The sequence below is a fragment of the Suncus etruscus genome, chromosome 1, assembly GCF_024139225.1.
Source record: "Suncus etruscus isolate mSunEtr1 chromosome 1, mSunEtr1.pri.cur, whole genome shotgun sequence".
Classification (NCBI taxonomy): domain Eukaryota; kingdom Metazoa; phylum Chordata; class Mammalia; order Eulipotyphla; family Soricidae; genus Suncus; species Suncus etruscus.
In genome coordinates, this window is record NC_064848.1 from 91,559,711 (window position 1) to 91,582,763 (window position 23,053).

Genomic DNA, 23,053 nt, shown 5'->3' on the forward strand with positions numbered 1-23,053 from the left:
GGCATTATTAAAAATAATTTCCAGATGAGCGCCGGAAGGACCAGCTTACGATATGAAGCTCACCACAAAGAGTGGTGAGTGCTGTTAGAGTAATAACTACACTGAGAACTATCATAACAATGTCAATGAGTAAGGAAAGTAGAAAACCTGTCTTGAATACAGGTGGGGGAGAGGGAGACGGGGGCATTGGTGATGGGAATGTTGCACTGGTGAAGGAAAGTGTTCTTTTTATGACTGAAACCCAACTACAATCATATTCGTAATCACGGTGTTTAAATAAAGATTTTTTTAAAAAAAAGAAAAAGCCAATGTCTGAAATCAGATCTACTCAGAATGAATCTCTTATTTCACAGTACTATACTTGTACTGGTTTATCAACTTTGATAAGTTAACATTGCTTATTTATGGAACTTTGTGAGAAAGGTCTTGTGATTTGCCCTTATTAGATGGCAAAAGGAGCAATGATGAATTTAAAAGGCCTCAGGTAGAAAATAAAAGACAGAATAAGTATCCTGTGTATTTTCATCATACTCCTGGGCCCAATGTTTCCTGGAATATTAATAAAGAAAAATATCACATATAAATTTTGCTATATAATTTATTGTTGATACTTTATAACACTGGATCAATTTGCTTGACTGCATCTATTTGAGATATATATATATATATATATATATATGTGTGTGTGTGTGTGTGTGTGTGTGTGTGTGTGTGTGTGTATATGTTGTTTTGTTTTGTTTTGTTTTGGGGCCACACATGGCAGTGCTCAGAGCTTACTCTTAGTTCTGTGCTTGGAGGGTCACTCCTGGCCTTGTTTGGGGGTCCATATGCAGTGCCAGGGATCAAATGAAGGCTGACCATAAGCTCGGGCATATATCTTTTTTTTTTTCTTTTTGGTTTTTGGGCCACACCTGGCGGTACTCAAGGGTTACTCCTGGCTGTCTGCTCAGAAATAGCTCCTGGCAGGCACGGGGGACCATATGGGACACCAGGATTCGAACCAACCACCTTTGATTCTGGATCGGCTGCTTGCAAGGCAAACACCGCTGTGCTATCTCTCCGGGCCCTCGGGCATATATCTTAACATCAATGCTATTTCTCCTGTCCCAAGGTAGATATTATGAGCACAAGTTTACATATTGAAATGATTCAAAGTAGTTCAGCAAACTGCTTAGAAAATAAGACCTTTGACTGCTAATCATACTTGTAAGACTTTTAAGTAGCACTGTCAATTAGAAAAATTACCAAAGTTAGACTTTTCAAGGTGCTTTTATATATTGGTAATGTTTGGATTGATATATATGCATAAAGTCTAAAAAGTATATATACATATGTATGAAACTTATAGTAGCTGTTCTTGTTAAGATAGAGAAAAATAAATGGAGAGGTTTAATAATTTGTGTACACACTCATACACCTAGCACTAGATCACTGTCCCCATTTCTAGTTTCTGCATTGCTGCTGTTTTATTATCTATGTAGTTACATGTGCCACATTGTCTGTTACAACACAGTGATAGAGTTTGTACAGAATATAGATCAATACTCTTTCATTCACTTGCTATGAAAAATAAATGACAACTGAACTAAACAATTTTTATAGGTTATATACTGATGTAGACTTCAGGATTTTCTCACATAATAGCAATAAATAGCTCACAGATTCATAGCCAACCTGCAAACCATACTTTGAGTAACACTGTTATAAGGAGGAAAATCACAGTCTGCATCTACAACTTATGTGTGCTACTTACTTGTAAATTTTTATATTAGTGATAATTTCCACACAGATTTATAAGACACATATCTTTAGAGGGAGAAGGAAAATTCAGCTCAGAGATTAAATTCTTGCCTGTTACCATGAGTTCCAGTTCATAGGACACTCAAGGCCATGTTTGTTCTTCATCAGCCACCAAAACTGAGCAAGGCACACTGCCATAGTTGACAAGCTAATTTCTATTAAAATGATACTTCTACTTCCTGCATAGGCTATTTGCTACTGGCTTCAAAAGCAGGCAAGAGAGGGGGTAGTAAATTCTTAGATTTAGCTATGATTCTTTTCAAAAGCAATCTGTTCTCACGATGCATCATATTGTGAATCCAATTGACCCAGGAAAAGCTGAGCTTTCACTTAGAACAAGCTGAACATTTATTTCTAAATGCAAATGGAAAATGACTCTTGAAGAATCTATTAGAGAGCAATTAATTAAGGTAATGCTGGTATGAGAATAAAATGAGTCAGCTACCAAAATATGAAACAGAGAAATAGCATAAATCCACCTCAAAATTCTTTTGCCGAGTATTCTACATTCCATGTGTCCAGACCAAATATGTTAGCTATAGAAAACACCTTTTGTTCGAGGGGGTATATTGTCATTCAATAAAAAAAATTGTACTCATATTATTGACCTCTGAATAGTACTATTTTCTTTTTTTATTGTGTTCATTTAATCCTCTACAAAATAGCCAAAATTATCAGGGAATTCTAGATAATGTGTACCTTAAAATATATGGATATATTTGCTCTATTCCAAGCTTTTAATTTCTCCTGGTGCTGATCTGGGTAAAATTCTGTTTGAAATGTCTGCTCTATTGCTTATTTTTTATGGACTCATCCAGTGACTCTATAATTTCCCTGAAAGCTAAATGACTTTCTATATAATACCTACATATATAAAAATGCACATTTGTACACAGAATTAATGTACAATGTCAATAACTAGTTCATTGAATAAGTAAGGGGTATGCAGGACTACCCACACTATTTTGTTTACTGCACTTCATGGTAATACCACATATTATAAACAAATAAATAGTTCACAATGCATTGTCATATTCACTATTCTATGTTACTCTTTATTGACCCTATATTTCTTTGGTTGCTTGTTTGTTTTGTTTTTGGGCCACATTCAGTGGCACTCAGAGGTTACTCCTGGCTACGTGCTCAGAAATGGCTCCTGGTTTGGGGGACCATATGGGACGCCGGGGGATGGAGTCGTGGTCCGTCCTAGGTCAGCTGCATGTAAGGCAAACACCCTACTGCTGCACCATCGCTTCAGCCCCTGACTCTATGCTTTAGAGGTCTCAAATAATCCAGTTCTATACAAATGAAGATAAACATACTCCAAGAAGTTGAGTTGCCCATTCTTATAGCTAAGTGTTGAATTAATTAGGCACTTTGGATACTCTTTTTTTAGCTTAACATTTCTAGCTCCCTTTCTAGACAAAAATAAAGGCACTTAAATAAAATTTTAAATTAAGAATTTTGGATTTATCATAGATTCATACTTGAGTACAGGCCTCTGTCTCAGTCTATAGCCTAACTTCCACTCCACTTTTAACCTTCAGCTTGTTCTCAGCAAGAGAAGCAGTGGTATCTCAAGTGGTGCAAACAATTCTCCTTTCCGTCTTTATCCTGCCCTACCAAACAACTATCTTTGGATTTCTCTACAGACCTAGAAAAAAGGTTCACATAAAAAAGTTTTGTGTACATCTTTGAAGAAGGGTTGGGACATTTTTCAGGGCCTTCTGCATCTTGTTACTAAATGACATATGTCTTTGACCCTGCACACTCCTCTCTCCAAGCAGATTGGAGAGGCCACAGGAGACCCAGAAAAGAACTCTGTAAAGCATAGGCCACATACCTATATCTGATGTCTGTACCATATGCCCATGGAATGAAGGAATAGCTATTTATGGATATGATGTGATTTCGAGCAGAAATTGCAATAATAGAATTGGGGCTTAGATTTGTTGATAACATTGAACATTCTCAAAGGTCCCTAACCCCATCACAGCCTGTTAATTTATTTTGAATCAGTTCAATTTTTCAAATGTATAATCTTTAAATAATCTCTGAACTACTACCACTTTTTGTTTATTAAATTTATTCCCTTACAAACTCTACTCAAATGCTTGGCTGACAGGAGTCAATAATTCTCAACTGCTTAAGCATGGTTAACCATTTTTACCCTGTGAGCGGAATCAGTTTCTATTGATTCTAAGTCCCCAAAGAGCAGTCTAATTGCAGTATTACTGCATCTGTTTGTATACAGAAACTTAGAGTATGGAAACCTGTACCATCTGGCTATTAAGCTGAAGTTTTTCTAATTTTAGAATCATGATTAAAGAACTGAAAAACATTGGATTCTAATCTCAAAAAAATGTGTCACTTTCCATCACTTAAAATAGACCTTCATATGTTAGGTTTATATTTCTATTTTATTTTACAGCTATTAAGTTTAACATTGGGGAATTGATCATAAAATAAAAAATAATAGTGTTAATTACATAAAATACTTTTGTTTTTGTTTTATACTTTCAAATTTGGGTCTATTTGTTACTACCAACTTACCTTTTCTCCCTTGAATCCAGGATTCCCCTAATTGAGAAAGAAAATCAAAACCAAAATATATTAGAAGTCATTGTAGGAAAACAATTGAGATGTATTGCATTTATAAAAAATAATTTTAAATATCGAATCGAGTCTTGGAAAATATGATTACATAAATGTAAGAAATTTTATGTTTACTCTTATTTAAGAAAAATAAATAACTTATTTTTCCTTTATTATATTTTGAACTCAATTACAGTCAGTTTTTTTCAAACCCAACTTCTCATGCTTTCATACAAAGCTAAAGGAGCAAGTATATGTTAAAATTCATCATTGAAGAGATAACACCTAATGGCTCTTCCAGAACTTCTAGATTGCCTTAAACTATACATTTTCAGAGAGAACATTTCACAGGGACACTTAGGGGTGAAATGATTTTTAAAATGAACTAAAATAATAACCTTTAAAATGTAAGTAAATATTTATATCCATTATGGTCCTTCTTTCAAACTCATTCTAGAATATAGGGCATCAAGAAAATGAATGGTTCCTTTATTAACCCTAGTGAGACATTGACCTTTAAGTTACTATATTTTATCTTAAGCTAAATAAGGAACCAGTGCCTCAGCTCATTCCCTCTAAATTCTCAGAACTCTGCACAGCCTTCTCCATTGTGTGGCTGTCTGTAAACTACTTAATGAAAACAATACGCAGTATTAAATGGACTGGGAAATAATCAACTTTAAGGACAAAGAGTATTCAAATAGAATTTTATTTCTATTTCATAAAACATAAAACTATACTTATTAAGTATGAAAATAGAAATGTAAGATATTTTAAGTGAACTATAGAAACTAATGGAACAATTAAGCTGTTATGGCAGTTCCATCTGAGTCAGATTGCAAACCCTGTTGTGTGTATGGCATTTTTACAAAAGGTAAAAAGGAAAACTTGAAGGAGGAAATAACACTTCACTCCAAGTGAGAAATTGTTAGCAATAGAGAATAAAAATAAGACAAGTGAGGATCATTACACTATAATGTGATCCATTTTAGTAATATGTATTTACCTAAATGGTTTAACCTTATGGCCGTGTTATAGACATTAAATTGGGAGTTTCTATTAAAATACTTCATGTTTTGTGCAAAAAAAATTATCTGCAGTCAGAGACTAGTACAGTGGGCAGTACGTGCCTTGCGTATGTGACTCCAGGTTCAAAACAGGGAGCCTCTCCAAATTATCCATTATGGTCCCTGGCACTGCAGTGTCAAGATAACCCAACATTGCAAAAAAATATTTAAGAGCTTCCCACTATATATAATATATTTTAGTTAATATATTGAAATCCATATAGTTTATGTACATGGTTTGAAATCCATGCTTCTAACCTAAAAAATATATGTCCCTGCCAAGCTCTACAGCCTATTATTCCTCGGTATTAGTCAACATCAGTCAACAAGTCTTTCCCATTTCTTGAGTCTGCCACACTGGTTCCCATCTCAAAGTTTTTGATCCTGCTTTTTATGCCTAAAGCATCTTGATAGCCTTGTTTTATATGTTCATAACACTTCTCACTGACTGAAGCTCTCATTTATTTGTCTATCATTGCCTCTCCAATTAGAATAACCTAGGATACAAAAATTAAAAATTTTATTCATTCCTGCTTCTCCCAAACCTAGAAGTTGTCCAGAGCACAGTATATATTACTCAATACATATTACTTATGTATGTGATATCAATATTATTATGTATTAATAATATTAATATGTAATATTACATATTACTTACATACCTAAGGACATTTTATCATTTCTACACTTCTCTTTCAGAGTTTTTACAATGTTCTCTTCCTTATCAACACTGTATCCCAGTCATAATACATACAAGGAACTAATTTGATCCACTTTTATATTTTAAAGGTTATGATCCATTAAGAAAGCAAAAAAGAACAGGTAAAATTAATTTGTTTTAGATGGCAAATATTGAACCAAGAGTTTTACATAAATAAGGCATGAGCTGTACCTTAATCCCTAATAATATATTTATCTTAAAAGGTTGAAAAGACTTATTTTTACATGGAATCAATACAAAAATCATTTTAATACAAAAATCATTACTGAGATATTTGTATCATTTTTCTTTTTTTTTTTCTTTTTTTTTTTTTTTTTTTGGTTTTTGGTTTTTGGGCCACATCCGTGGTGCTCAGGGGTTACTCCTGGCTGTCTGCTCAGAAATAGCTCCTGGCAGGCACGGGGGACCATATGGGACACCGGGATTCGAACCAACCACCTTTGGTCCTGGATCGGCTGCTTGCAAGGCAAACGCAGCTGTGCTATCTCTCCGGGCCCTGTATCATTTTTCTAAAATTAAATTAACAAAAGTTGGTTTGCATTTCTGCTTGGCACACTTCAAGGGCCCCCTTGGTAACAGCTTTGGTTTTGGCCAGAGCAATAACCGTCAATATTTCTTACTTCCTTAAGTAGATATAAGCATCACACCTGTGCGCTCTTATTTTTTTTCTTCTAATTTCCATTGTATTTTCTCTTCGTTGTTGTTACTGTTATTCCATTTCTTTTTTTTTTTGTTTTGTTTTGTTTTTTTGGTTTTTGGGCCACACCCGGCGGTGCTCAGGGGTTACTCCTGGCTGTCTGCTCAGAAATAGTCCTGGCAGGCACAGGGGACCATATGGGACACCGGGATTCGAACCAACCACCTTTGGTCCTGGATCGGTTGCTTGCAAGGCAAACGCCGCTGTGCTATCTCTCCGGGCCCTGTTGTTCCATTTCATTTGGGGAGATTATATCCAGTTGTGCTCGGAGCTTATTCCTATCTCTGTTCTCATAGATTCAACTGGCAATGCTCCAGAGACTCTAGAAAGTGGTTCTCAAATAATAGGGCTCGCCCTTGGGGGAGGGGGACGCGAGGCTCCGTAAAGGGAGGTTCATTTGACCTCGGCAGACACTGTCATAACAAGCTAAGCCCCGTGTTTATGTCTCTGTATGTCTCTGGAGCTGAAAGTGTCCTGCTTCAAACCCCGCTTCGAAAAGCTATGCATTGCAAAAAGTGCTCATTGTAGCCATTAATCCAGACATCGCCTCTGATTAAAAAATCAGCTCAAATTATTTTTATATATTTTGTTTTGCAGGTTAAAGCTTTTTTTTTTTTAAGTAAAGATACTATTTACAGTCGCGCGGGGAAGCGAAAAATGTTTTCTTCTTCCTAGGGGGGCATGACAAAATAATTGAGAAGCACTGCTCTAGGAGGTGCCAGAGATTGCCCACAGTTTGCTGTGGGCAAGGCCAGAGCCTTAACCCCGGTAATATCTCTGCAATTTTATTCTTTGTTAAAACTGTGTCATATTAATCTTCTAAGGATTGGTTCATGTGTCTTGATAATTTCAGGAAGTGAGCACTGAAGAACAAAGCACTAAATTTAGAGCTGCTTTGTCTCTGACCTTCAAACTATCCTGAAAATAGTTCTCTGAAGATATCATACTCACCTTTCCAGCAAATTGTCTTCACTCACTTGCTGCTTATAAGACTCACTATATCTGGAATACCTTCTCCTCCCTGCTATCTCCATCTAAAATTATATATACTCTCCTTGGAGTCCATCCCTTAAAGTTACTCTGATAATGCTTAATTCTCTCTAAATGTCTAAAATACTTGATCATGCAGTTTTACAACATTTTAACATTCTTCTTCACATTATAGCTATTTTAAACATCTAATCTTTTCTTTAAATTAATAAATATTTACAGTTATCAATTCTTTGTCTTAATTTTATTTGTACTTAATTCTGTGTTTCATATGTAGGTTATATCTAAATAATGTTTCCTAAAATAATAGTGCAAGTTTTAATAAATTTACATCAAAATTATTAAACTTTCTAACAAATTTTTCAGAAAAATCCAAGGAGAACAGTTTTGAAATCTCTGGATCCATGTCTTGGCCTTCTTTTTACTTATTTACACTTCTTTGTTACAGTTATACAACTGAAATCTTTCAGGAAAAATATTTAAAATAATTTCTAATAATTATTTCTCCAAAATATTTGAAAATGTCCAGGTATAGTAAATCAACAAATATAATCTTTCCTTCATAGAGTTGGCTTTATAAAGGCATTATTTATGTAATTTTACTTTATCAACATTTTAACTTAGTCTTTATTCAATTATAATACATAAGAAGTTAAACAAAATATCTTCCTTATATTAGTCTTTCATAGATATTATCTTGAGTGATAGGGAATTGGGGGCTACTCCCAGATCTGTGTTAAGGGGTCACGCATGATGCTCAGGTGACAATGCAGTGCTGAGGATCAGTGTCTATTTTATGTAAGGCAAGTACTTTTTTTCTAGCCCAGGTTCAAGGAATTTCATTTTTTCTCTGTACTCTTCTCTAGCCCGGGTTCAAGGAATTTCATGTGGTTGGCCACCCTGATCTTATCATCACTCCTGTTAAATATAGATTTTTTTTCCTCCTCATACTTCACTTTCATGATCCTAACTAATCTGTCTAATTGACTATATTAACCATCAAGAGCACACATGGATATAAATCTCATTGGGTTTACATTGCAAGGATCAAAATGAATTTAAACATCCAGGGATTACTTTCTAGGAAAACATTTCAGTGTGTACATACCCCTGGTCCTCTTTCTCCAGGCTCCCCTTTCTGAGCATCACCCTGTAACAAACAAAAACTCAGTCAAAATTTCACAGCCCTGCAGAGTGACTTAATAAAATGCATTATTCAGAAGTTCGAAATAAAGAAATTGACTGATGGGGTCAAATCTTTGGCATTTTTAATTGACATTTTGCCATAAAATCTAGTGAAGAAAATAGTGACTCGGATAGCATTTGCCCTTTGGAGTAAATCCAGATGTCTAGAGTGACGATTCCAGGTATTTTAAGCCAACTATTGCATCCTGATTTAACAACAAGTCCCTGTTCTCAAATAAAGCATTGTACTCACAAGGAGCCAGCCACTCTGGCTTTTATCCAATGGACTTTGGAATGATTTTCAAAATGTCTTGAGACTGCTTGATTTCAGCAATACTTAGAAAATATAGTTGTGTAAAATAAAATTATAATCCAAATAAATAAAATGTAAAAGTAAATATATAATAGAAATTTAGTAAAAGCACAAGATACGATGACATCAACTCAGAATAAATATAAGTTGAATGCTCAAATGCAAAGTTTTGGTTGTATGTTTGAGTGTGTATATTTATGTGTCTGTGCCTCTATTTAAAACCACGCAAAAATGCTTTGCATACCATTTCTTAGCAGGCATTTTTACATAAATGCATTTGTATAGGTCCAGATAGATAGATAGTATAGAGGGTAGAATATTTGCCTTGCACATGGCTCACCAGAGTTTAATCCCAGGCATCCCATATGGTCCCCTGAGCACTGCCAGGAGTGATTCCTAACTGTGGAGCCAGGAGTAAAACCCGAAGATTGCTGGGTGTGCCCAAAAACAAACAAAAAGAATAATAGTTGGAGTTTGATTCAAATCACCAATGGCTACTTTTGCATGATCAAAGTTATTTATGACAGTCAAAATCATTAAGACAAAGTATAGTTGTTACAGTGGGGAAGACTGCTGTGTTTCCATTTTATAGGTATACAATTTCTAAATTACAAAATGGAGTTATATGATGGAGGAGAAGAATGAGTACACAACTACTAGAAAAGTATTTAATGTCACTGAACCAGACACTTAAAAATAATCAAGATGTTACATTTGATATTATATTTACTTCAACACCAAAAAAAATATCTGGAACTTTATTAATATTAAAATGAAGAGAAATTGCAATGTGCATAACTTTCATGTATCTACGATATTTTTCACAAGTCTCTAAAACAGTCTAAATATAAAGTTGGTGTTTTTTAATTTATTTAAATCATTGTGATTTACAAAGTTCATAGATGGGTTTCAGACATACATTGAATTAGGACCAGTACCAGTACCAGAGTTGACTCTTCCCTCCCCCCCCCCCCATGTTCCCATATTGCATCTCATACCACCACCCTTTGCACCCCAGCCTGCCAGTATAACAGACCCATTTTAAGTATAAATTTTAAGTTTATGTCTCTAGATTTCATTGTTACTGACTTTGGCTTGGATATTTAGTTCTGTCCTTTTTTATCTCCACGAATGCACCTGAGAACACTTGAACCCTGTCTCAATTTTCTTCTCTCTCTCTCCTCCCTCATCCTCATCCTCTCTCTCATCTCTCTCTCTCTCTCTCTCTTCTCTTCTCTCTCTCCTCTCTCTCTCTGTCTCTCTCTCTCCCTCTCTCTTTCTCCCTCTCTCATTTTATAGATAAATACAGAAATATGAGGTAAAACAAAATAATTCATGTCTGGTGTTTTTAAAGACTATATGCTTTCTAATATATATATATATATATATATATATGTTCAGGTTTTCTTGGCACAATGAAGAACGATTAGATCTCACAATATCGCTATGTTTTTATTTTTTAATTATTCCTGGTTATTTTAATCACTCCTCATCAATTTAGACACTCCACATTATTTTAATCACTCTACACATGTACATGGATGCCAAGTATCGAACATGGATTGGTCCCGCATGGGCAGCTTGCTAGATAAACACCCTACTGCTGTGCAATCACTCTGGCTCCATAAATATTGCTATTTGAATTGGTATCATGAATCATGGTTTTTAATATCATTTCATGAGTGCAATTAAGAGAATAACTACACTAACTACTACACATGACAATGGTAAGAGTGAGAGAAGTAGAATACCTGTCTCCAATACAGGTAGGAGGTGGGGGAAAAGGGAGTTGGGGGGCATTGGTGGCAGGATTGTAGCACTGTAAAGGGGGAGGTGCTCTTTTATGACTGAAAACCACAACAAACATGTTTGTAATCATGGGCTTGAATAAAGATATTTTAAAAAAATAATAAAAACCAGAAATTAAAACTAGAGTAAAAAAATAAATCTTTTTAAGTTTGTATACAAAAATATATCTGCAAACAACAAAATAGCTCTATTTCTCCCCCATTTAACAAAGTCTAGGCTATAAAATAAAATAGTAATTTGCATAAAAGAGTAGTTTACTTGTCTCTACTCGAAGTCAATATCTAGTAAAATGTGGGGGCCCGAGCGGTGCTGCAGCGATAGGTGCTCTTGTCTTACATGCAGCTGACCTAGGGACCAACCTCGGTTCTATCACCTCCAGCATCCCATATGGTTCCCCCAAGCCAGGAGCAATTTCTGAGCACATAGCCAGGAGTAATCCCTGACATCACCAGGTGTGTGGCCCCAAAACCAAAAAATATGTATATTGTATCTATTAAAATGTATTCTAATTTATTTATTTCCTCATTTTATTTCCTCTAAGATATTTGTGGATCTCTGATCATTTAATAGTTTGAATGTTTTCTAAACCATATTATTTGATATTTATTATAATAGAATTATAATTATTTTCTATAATATATTTATATATAAATTTATATATAATTTATATATAGGTGTTTATATATTTATATAATATAAATATATTCTTATTTAAATAATTATATTTATAATTATAGAATTATAATCAATTATAGAATTAAAGTAGTGCAACTTAGTATTTGATAAAGCTTTTTCCTATGGCTTTCTACTTTAGTTATTGTTTATTTACCATATAAAAATCTGCCTAAGTTTTTAATTATTAAATATTCTCAGGTTTAATTTGTGATTCATTTCTTTAATTGCTCTTGAACTTGAAATAACAATATTTTAAAAACTATCTTAATTGTGGGGCTGGAGAGATAGTATGGAGGTAGGGTGTTTGCCTTGCATGCAGAAGAACAGTGGTTTGGATCCTGGCATCCCATATGGTTCCCCCGAGCTTGCCAGGAGCGATTTCTGAGTGTAGAGCCAGGAGTAATCCCTGAGCAAGGCTGGGTGTGACCCCCCCCAAATTATTTTAATTGAAAATTAAAAATATTAATATAGTTTTTAGACAGGTTATACAGATAAATTAATAGGGAAGGGTCCTAGGAATGAGAAACAGTTTAATATTTTTCTACTACTATTTAAGTGTCCATCAGTATAGACACTCAAAAAGTTACCAGTATTTATTCAAAGTTAGATCCATAAAAATAAAGGTGTAGGTACCAATCTCATATTAAACAGGTTTCAGTAGTTTCTGAATCTGATACCATTTACTAATTGTATTACTTAATTAGGGTGATCATTGTATAGGTATAAGTAGGTATAAGTTTCGATTATTCAAGTTTACTAGGTTTTGTAAGTTTACTGATTAAAATGGTCATATTATATATTTGCTACTCAAAATTTGTAAATAAAAGCTATAATGAATCAGAAAAATGTAGAAAATAAGCATAATCTTTAGAAATTAATATTTGTTTTTTTAATAAATCTAAAAAGAAATACATTGGCTTAAATAAAAGTTGTTTATTCATTTACCGGGCTTCCTTTAGGTCCTCGGTCACCTTTGATCCCTGGGTTTCCATGAGTACCCTGAATGCAAAAGGAAAAATATTGTATCAAATAGGCATTCTGTTAGGTTCTTACACCTTACAATCGTATATATAATAATTGTTAGTATATATAGTATACATATACACATATACTAATATATTATATGTAGTAGATATTTATTAATATATATTAATTATATATACATTGATATATACATATATTAATATAAATGTATATATTAATATATATTATATGTTACTTTTATATCTTGAAAAGTATAGGTTTGAAACTAATTATCTAGGTAAAATGTGCCATTGTCTGGAATACTACATAGTTGTAAGGAATGATGCAACCATGCAATTTGCAGCTACATGGATGGAACTGGAAGATATCATGTTAAATGAAGTAAACCAGAAGAAGAAGGAGAAATACAGAATAATATCACTTTATCACTTGTACATGGTATTTAGATTAACTGCATGAAGAAACACAATGGTCTAAAAGGGAGTTGTCTTGAACACCCTTGGCCCCAGGGTATATCAAGAAGAAGGAAAGAAACTGAATGGAAGAGGAGAAACAGAAAGATGAAAGGATGGGGGCCAGGGGCCAAGTGGTCTTAGGTGCATTGGTAGTATTAAATAAGGATTAGAGAACTAAATACCCAAGCCAAAGGCAACAACAATGGAATCAAGTAACCCAAACTTTAACAATCTAAACTTTAAATGGGCCTGTTATACTGGCAGTCTTATGTGGGTAATGGTATGGGTTGCACTTGGGGAACATTGGTGGAGGGAGGTGGACACTAGTGGTGGGGTTGGCCCTGATTTATTGTATGTCTGAAACCAAACTATGAAGGACCTTGCAAATCACAATGGTAAAAATAAAATATTTTTAAAATATTTCCTTGTCTAAGAAATTCACAATGTGTATTCTCTTCCCAGCCTTAAAATCAAGTATTTATTCAAAAATCATTTCCACGTGATTTTGGGGGTAAAATATCCCATCCTCTGGGCTTCTGACCTCTAAAGTTTTGACATCATGTAAATCAATACATCATGGATGTGTCAAATGATACATGTCAGAAAAATGTTTACTCTCTCCAGTCATTATGATGTCATTTCAAATACTTTTCCAGTATAAACAGCACTATTACCAGATCATATTAGTCCAAAATATGAAGAAACTTTTCATTTGGGGTGATCTTACCAACTACTTAACTATGTTAATTTAGCCAGCCTCTAACTTTCCTTTGGTTGCCAAGTGGTTACTTCCATTTCACAGAATTCTCTCTCTTTCTCTCTCTCTCCTCTCTCTCTCCTCTCTCTCTCCTCTCTCTCTCTCCTCTCTCTCTCCTCTCTCTCCTCTCTCTCTCTCCTCTCTCTCCTCTCTCTCTCTCCTCTCTCTCTCTCCTCTCTCTCTCTCCTCTCTCTCTCCTCTCTCTCTCTCTCTCTCTCTCTCTCTCTCTCTCTCTCTCTCTCTCTCTCTCTCTCTCTCTCTCTTCAGTATTGAGTCAGGAGTAACCCCTGAGCGTCCAAAAAACAAAAACAAACAAAAAAGAAATGATACTGAATATCCATTGTGGGTTTCAACTTCATCATTTTACCAAATCTACCCTCAACTCAGCTCAGTAAAACCCCAGGCTTATTTCTAAGAACAGATCATTTCCCTGTAGAATAAAAGAAACAAGACTTCCATTTTGCTGCTATTTGCATACAACTTCTTTCCAATAGTACAAAATTGACCCAGTTTCCAAGAGTGCAGAATAATGTCATTGTAAACCAATGTAACCTTAAAGTTAATGGCAGAAATATACTCACGGGGAGTCCTGGGTCACCTGGATCTCCCTTTTCACACTCACAATTCTTGCGTTCACACTGAATTAATAATGAAATACAGCATTAACATGGTGAAACATAGTATCTTAAGTATTATTCAGTACATTACTAAATGGAACACTTTTAGCTAGCACATTTATTTTGGTTTTTGCTCATCCTGTTTATTTCAGATCTAGAAACAACCAAATAATAAAATATTATAAAAGATTTTCGAGGTTAAATAAATTATGTATCCTATCAAAGTATTTGCATAAAATGAAGTTAGTATTTTCAGTAGACTTTTGGCATTTCTGCTATTTCTCTTTTATGTAAGAGGGCTTAGCAGTTGATGGGCTTTGATTATGCTAAATATTAGTCAAACAATATTGATCAGCCAACTTCCATGTGAAACCTCTATTTGGTTGAAGGGGTAAGTACAGGCAGTAAGACATATCTCTAAACTTTTTTTTTTAATTTTTATTGTGATCATCATGGCTTACATATCTTTCACAGTAGTATTTTAGGTACATATTAACATTGAATCAGGGGAATACCCATCACCAAATTTGTGCACCCCCTATCCCAGTTCCCTTTCTGCAACCCATATACCCCACCATCACCCCCTGGGCTGCTAGAGTAGGTGGACCCCTCTTTGTCTAGCTTACTATTAGTGGTCATATATCTGTTTGGTCCTGGTACCCTCCCTTGTTTCCCCCTCTATTTGAGAGGCGGAGCTAGATAAATTGAGTTATGTGGTTTTGTTTGAAGGAAAGAAAAGCAATAAAATGGATTTGATATTTCTTTCTGTATTGTTGTGGTGTTTCAATTACCTTTTTCATGTCCTCTCTCAAACTGAGGTTGAATGCCTCTAGAAGGTCTCCGCCCATATCTCTAAACTCTTTCTTAGCTACTATATGACACATTTCCCAAAGTGAATTGCCCTTGGAATAGGTGATGTCAGAAACTTGCTTAGAATAAAAGAAGCATATCAAAGGAATACAAATGCCACTTTGTTATCCCTTAATTTTTTTATTGCTCTCTAAAGTTACATTACATATATCCTCCATTTCTTCACTTTTTCCAGTCTCAAGTGAATAGAGTGAAGGGAAAAGAAATCAGAAATAGAGAGCCCTGCTATAAATTGGTTCATTTATAAAACAATTAAGCATTTTTATTTAGTCATACCTTATCTGCTAGTTTGAATAATAATGCTGATTGGATAATGTGAGCTTTTAGAGTACTTCATAGTAATCAAAGCATGTGGTGCTTACCTTCATTTCAAATAAGATATCCTAGGGAGAAAAAAAAAAACAATGAAACATTAATTCAATTCACAATTCTGCTTCCAGCTTATTAGTCTTAATTATTCCTCATGGGATATGCAATTTCCAAGAAAAAAGCAATTCAGACATTTTAACCTTGTAAAAGCAAACAAGCCTACCAGCCAACCACCCTAAGAGTAATCCAAGCTATATAGGAGAGGGGAGGACTCTTATAATAAAAAATGTTCTGTAGTAATATTTTCTGTTTCCTCTGAGGTTTTTAATCTCCCCCCCTTTATTATCTCTGTAATGCTGTATCTTGACTATAAACTTTGCTGCTTTCTTGCTTTTACTTACAAAGACATAAAATACTTAGTGTGTATTCTTGCTTTTGGTTTTCTATCACTGTGAAAATATGCATTAATTTTTGACATTGAAACAGAAATTTAGTGCCTTAATTTTATGAAATAGTAGTTTTAGGAGCTAATTAGTATGAAGCTATCATTTGACCATAACAAAACTCAGACCAAGTAAAGACTTTGTCCAAGGTCATATATTCAAGTGAGCTGAGTGACCTGAAAAATCTCAGACTACTTCTTGCTTACTCAAGCAAGATAAATTAGCCATAATAGTGTTAAAATATTTAAACAAATAACAAATAAATAATAATATGTAAATAAGTAATTTCCTAGTAATTCACTATCTGGTTTTTGTCCCAATATTTAGTATAACTAGCCTATTTAAGCTCAGTGAGGAATTATCCTACAAATACACTGAAGATCATGTCTAAAGTCAAATACTGAAAAAAGTTAGTTTACAGTGTTACTGTTTTCTTAAAATAAAATTTTATGTCAAATGAGTCTTTTTTGTTTTTTTTTTTTGTTTGTTTGTTTTTGGGTTACACCCTGCAGCACTCAGGGGTTACTCCTGGCTCTAGGCTCAGAAATTGCTCCTGTCAGGCTCGGGGGACCCTATGGGATGCCGGGATTCGAACCACCATTCTTCTGCATGCAAGGCAAAATGCCTTACCTCCATGTTATCTCTCTGGTCCCATCAAATGAGTCTTTTATAGGTGTTTTACATATGACAAACTGAAGACAGAAGTGAAAAATGCTATATTCCAGGATATTAGAAATGACAGCTATAGTGAGGAAGCTAATGTTAGTTACATCAGAAATGTAACTTTATGAAAGACTCCACATTACTTCACATTTATTTCCACTGTATTTCCTTACAAATTAATCGTTGATGAAAGACAACTAAATGTTTCAAGGGGCTCTAATATATATCTAATATATATCTGATATAAAAATGATTCAAAGTACAAAACCTGGGAATACAAATATTAACAGACAAAAAAAAATCACACACTCTATGGATCTATCTGTGTAAAAGTCTAGAAAGTATGAATAGAGTGACAAGTCATTGTAGCAGTCCATAGGAAAATAAATATACATTACAAACAAGCATGAGGAAACAGGGATATTATAGAAATGTTCTCTATCTTGATTTTATGAGCATATATATATATATCTGTGTATATATACATATATATCAAAATTATAGAATTAATCACTTTTAGTAGAAATTGTGTAATTATATATAACTTACTTTGAAAGTCAACTACATAATTACTTCAAATAAAACGTCTAAAAATTAAACTAGAAATGTAATAGGATTAGATTAGATGAGGAAATTTTACAATGATCAAGCTCTGCCTTCTAAAGAGTGGTAGTCTGGAAATTAAAACATAAAATCTTTTAGAATTCTGGGAGTATTTGGAAGGCAGCAAAGTCCTTCTAAGAAGTGACTTGTTCGCACAACTTCCATCTGAACAAACAAATTAAAATGACAGGATGCTAAGGAAAAGTAGGGTTATTGGGATGCTTCCATTTTCTGGTTTCCCAGAAACAGTCCTGTTTTGAGACTACTGCCAAGAATTGTCTTCTCAGTTGGGTGGGGTTTTATTTGCAAGGATGAAGTTGAAGCAGTTTGAGCCCCCAGATCCTGCACATCTGGCTAAACAAGTAGCTGTCTGTCCTCTATCTTCTATTGTCAGCAATAGGCAACTCATTAATACAGCCCTTAGGATTTTTCTTGTAAAAAACTATAAACTGTAAAAATGCTTTAAACTTCTTTTAAATTTAATGGTTCAAACTTTTAATTTTTGAATCATACCTGGCCATTCTCAGGGCTTACTCCTTGCTCTGCACTCAACAGGAATCCTCTGAGGTGCCTAGTTTCAAACCCAGGCCAGCTGTGTGCAAAATAATATACCTAACCACAACACTATCACTCCAGCCCCATGGTAAGGACACAATAATGGCACAAAATTGTTAAGGAAATCACCAGGCACCCATTTTTTTTTATAATCAAAAGAAATGTTCAGAAGTAGTACTTACTCCAAGCACCCTGGGATGTAAGTCCTTCATCTGTAGTTTGAGCAAAAAAAAAAATTTGATACACTCAGTACCAGAGATAGTTCAGTGGGAGAGTGCTTACCTTGGAAGAGGCTGCCCAAACACTGCTGGGTATGGTCCAAAAACACACACACAAACAAATAAAAACCTCTCTGCATCTACCTCAATGCACCAGGGAGAAATATTAAAAACAATAGTAACTTTAGACAATAATTACTTTATTTCCTGCTTAATTTACTGCATTAAAGAAGATAGTCTCTGTGGCCTCTGTAAGACTAAATTTTCAATTATTAAACAGTGATAGTAAAAAATAATAAATGCATCATAAAATTGTTGTAAATATTGTTGTAAAATAAGCAAGTGCTCAGAGCAATGTATAAAGTAAAGAATACACAAGACATAATTATTATTTTAATAAAAAGCAGCTTCTTGTGCCAAAAATAACTCAATTTAAAAAATTAATGTTGGGTAGAGAGGGTATGTGGGGCCAAGAGATGGTACAGCAGGTAGGGAGGGTGCTTGCTTTGCATGAAGCTGACCTGGGTTTGATCTCCAGCAAACCATATGGTTCCCTGAGTACTGCCAGGAGTAATTCATGGGCACAGAGCCAGGATAAAGCCCTAAGCAATGGTATACCTCTCAACTCTCCAAAAAAAAATTGGGAAAAGATGTCTAAGGACACAAAACTCAATAAATACAAAAATAATAAACAAATAAATAAGTTGTCTTATTAACACTAAGAAGATAAGGAAATAAATGAATATTTATGACTTGAGTGAATAATAGAGAAATACTATAGAGTCAAAATATTTCGCATAAAAATAATTATGCATATGTGAATGAAAGAGATCAACTTATAAGTGTAACTGACCACAAATTGAATATTAGTCAACAGTGTTTATGATCCAGAATGTATAAAGAAGAATCTGAATTATATGATTGGGAAAAAAATCTTTCCCAAATAATCCACTTTAGTGAGCAAAGAAGGTAGAAATGCAATTCCTGATACGGTCCCAATTTATCTCATTAAATTAAACCTCATTAAATCTCACAGAAGATTTTATATTCTTTTCTATTCCAAGAAATTTTTTTCATTTTTATTTGGTTTTGACCCAGGATTTGTCCTTGCAGAATGTGTAACTAAACTATTAGTATTATGATACACCAGTATTTGTATTAGAATTAATATTAGTATTATGATACACAAGTTTATTAGATACTTACCAGATGATCTCGCATTTTATAGATAAGGATTGGATCACTCAAAAGTAGAATGGGTTCACCAGATGTTTCCCCAGATATCAAACATAGTTTGGCTTCATCCACCACAGTGGAAAGTCCAATGGTGATAAATAATATTCCTGCAGCTCTCGCATCTTCAGAAATCATCTCAACAGCAGGATTCTTTGGATGGTCTTTACCATCTGTCATAAGCAATGCCACTTTCACACCATCTTTTCGCCCTTCTCTTTTAAGTAGCTTGGTGGCATTGGTGATGGCATAATAAGAGAAAGTGCCTTGCCCAAGGAAATTCATAGCCTTTACTCTCTGTTTAAAAGTCTGGAGGTCCTTCCAAGCAGAAAAAGGTGCATCAATTTGGACAGAACTACTAAACTGAAGGGCTGCCAGTTTGATATCATAGTTCAGAAAGTGAGAGTGGCTCAATTGGAAAATCTCTTCACTCAAGCTAATTACAAAATCTTTCTGTTTATCAAAAAAAAACAGTTTTAGAACTTTCAGAGCTGTCCACAATGAAAACAATATCTATGAAGCAAGTAGAGTCTAAAATAGAAAATATACATTAGGCACAATCACACAATACTCTTCCCTACACATGAAAGAGCTTTAAATAAGAAAATTGGTGAACTCTGTTATTTGTTTGGTGGGGGCTCTTGAGAATGAAAAGAAGTGAGAAAGGGAGGTCCTTTGAATATATGATTTAAGTTCTTAAAAATAAAATGTATTTACCTAACTGCATTCACTACTCTTTGTGGTAAGCTTCATCTCATAGACCTGTTCTCTATTGTCTCTGGTATCATATTGTCTTTTATTTTTCTTAAATCCCACCAATAAATGAGAGTACTATGTGTCTATCTCTCTTCCTGACTCATTTCACTCAGCAGAATAGTTTCCAGGTCCATCCATGTATAAGAAAATTTCATGACTTCATTTTCCTGACAGCTGCATGGTATTTCATTGTGTAGATGCACCACAATTTCTTTAGCCATTCATCTGTTGTCAGGTATCTGGGTTGTTTACATATTCTGGCTATTGTAAATTGAGCTGCAATGAATATTGGCATTGGGAGGGCATTTTTTACTGTGTTGTTTGTGTTCCTACTCATACCAGGGAGTGGTATTGCTATATCATAGTTTGAGGGAATATCCATATTATTTTCCATTAGAAAAATAACTACTAGAGCTATCCACTAGAGAAATAACTACACTAACAACTATCAGGACAAGGTAGAGAGTGAAAGAAATAGAAGCTGTCTCAAAAACAGCAGAGGGAAGTGGGGGGGGGGGCATTGGAAGTGGGAAGGTTACACTGGTGAAGGGACTGTACTATTATGACTGAAATCCAACTACAAATATGTTTGTATTAATGGTGCTTAAATAAATATATTATTATTTAAGGCAGTAAATATATTTAAGAATTCAAGTTTTCTTAGAATGAGGCAAAAAAATAAAAACCTAAACAACAATGATGGGAGTACTGAAGATATGGCTTAGATGTAGAGGCCTTCCCTTGCATTTGTGAAGCTCTGGGTTTGATCTTTAGTGACATTGAGCATATTCTCATGTACCAGTTGGTTCTCTGTATGTCTTCTTTGGTAAAATGTCTCTGATTAGAATGCATAAATAGTAAAGTGGGTAGAGAACTTGCCTTGCATATGACCGACTGGGGTTCTACCTCAACAATTACATAATGATCATCCAAGTACAGCCAGAATGATCCCTGAGTTCAGAGTTAGTAGTACAATCAGATATGATCCTAAACTCACCTCCCCCTCAAAAAATAAAATTTATTTCCTAATGTAAAAATAGTTTTACCTCCTGTAAAACCATACATACTATAGCCAGAGAGATGGTACAGGAGTTAAGGTGCTTGCCTTATACACAGTCAATGCAGGATCAATCTCTAGTACCACATATAGTTCCCTGAGCATTGCCAGGAATGGTTGCAGAGCATACAGAAAGAACAAAGCTCCAAATATCACCAGGTGTGGCCTAACTTCTTCTTCCCCACAATCACATACATTAAAAATAACAAATAAAATACTATATATTTTCCCAAAGAAAAGATTGCTTAAAATAGGAGGAAAGAAGGAATTCATGGTTTAAAAAATGCACCAAATATCAGTTACAGTGTTAAATAGCATTCTAAAGAGAAGTAAATAGAAATCCACCCAATTTTCAGGGTACAAGTCCGTATTGATGAGTTCCTATAATTTTCCAGTGTTTGTGTGGTTTATTGAGTTTGTAATCAAGGAAAAAAGCCTAGTACTTAATAAGAATAAAGGGATAAATGAAATTTGGGAACAAAGAGGAAAAGTTTGCTTGTGTGAATGGGTAGGGAGTTCTTACTCTTGGGGGTCTCTAGCATCATGCTGCCAGGAATCCTTACCCTGGATATTCTGTTAATTGACAATGGAATTTATTCAACTACCTTGAACTTCAATTTCTTTATTATCTATTTATTTTGTGGGGGGGGGGTTGTCTCTTGGTTATATACATAGGAATCATTCCTGTCAGTGCTTAGAATACAATATGGGGGCAGATGATCAAACCTGGGGTTAGCCACATGCAATGCAAATATCTGTACAGTTACTCTGGCTCATCAATTTTTTAATTTTTTTAATGTATTATAAAAAATAGCAGCAGAACTGGGAGGAGCCATTCCAAGCCCATATGCATTTGAAAGACATGCAACCCAGCTTTGATCTATGTTCTAGGATTCAGGACTCTGGGCCTCAATTTCTTCATAAAATGAGTCTATATTATGCATATTTACAAATATATTGTGAAAATAAAATGAATTACTAAATCTAGCTGCTCTAAAAAGTCTACTGTTTTGTCTGTATCTACATTAAGTATATAAGGCAAATTATTATGATAATATTATCTTTAAAAGTAGAATGTCACATATATGTGTGTTACACTATTTATATTAAATGATATTTTAAATTTTATGATGCTTTAGAAAATTAAAACAAATAATCAAATTCAAAAATAAAAACTTTTTTAACCCTGAAAATCTTTTTTTCTGGAATATAAATTAGACTTAGATCCTTTCTTTCTTTGCCCATGTGTCATATGACTCATAAAAGTTGACAAAAGCAGGAAATAGAAGATTAAATGTCTCATCCACATTATGAAAGATGTTGAAAAACTCATCTGCCTTGTAGCACCTATAATAGAAAAATCAGTTATAAATACTTAAATAAAATATAGTACTTGCTAGTTTTAATTTCATGTAGCAGACTTTCAAGTGACATGTGACAGAAGAAAATTTTATTTAGTTATGGAAATTATCTATATTGACATTTTTATAATTTAAATAAAGTATGGTACCACAACCAATAATTTATCAATGGGCATTTCTATATATTCAAAGCATTACATCCAATTGACCTGGATTTCTCATTATAGGGAGAAAGGAAAATGGAGTTATTCAAAAACATTGCATTCCAACCCTATATTGATGATTAAAGGTTAATCGTGGCCAACTTAGGAAGTTTTGCC

General features: G+C 34.2%; 1 protein-coding gene across 1 annotated transcript in view; it reads right to left on the bottom strand.

The window, feature by feature from the left end:
* Positions 1-22,681, bottom strand: part of COL28A1 (collagen type XXVIII alpha 1 chain) — a 212,355-nt gene extending 189,674 nt beyond the window's left edge. Inside the window, 8 exon segments of the mRNA XM_049768871.1 lie at positions 4,354-4,380; positions 8,979-9,020; positions 12,798-12,851; positions 14,630-14,686; positions 15,898-15,918; positions 19,533-20,036; positions 20,038-20,090; positions 22,558-22,681. Of these exon segments, the coding sequence (XP_049624828.1) occupies positions 4,354-4,380; positions 8,979-9,020; positions 12,798-12,851; positions 14,630-14,686; positions 15,898-15,918; positions 19,533-20,036; positions 20,038-20,090; positions 22,558-22,681 (882 nt within the window).
* Between the last annotated feature and the right edge of the window lie 372 nt (positions 22,682-23,053).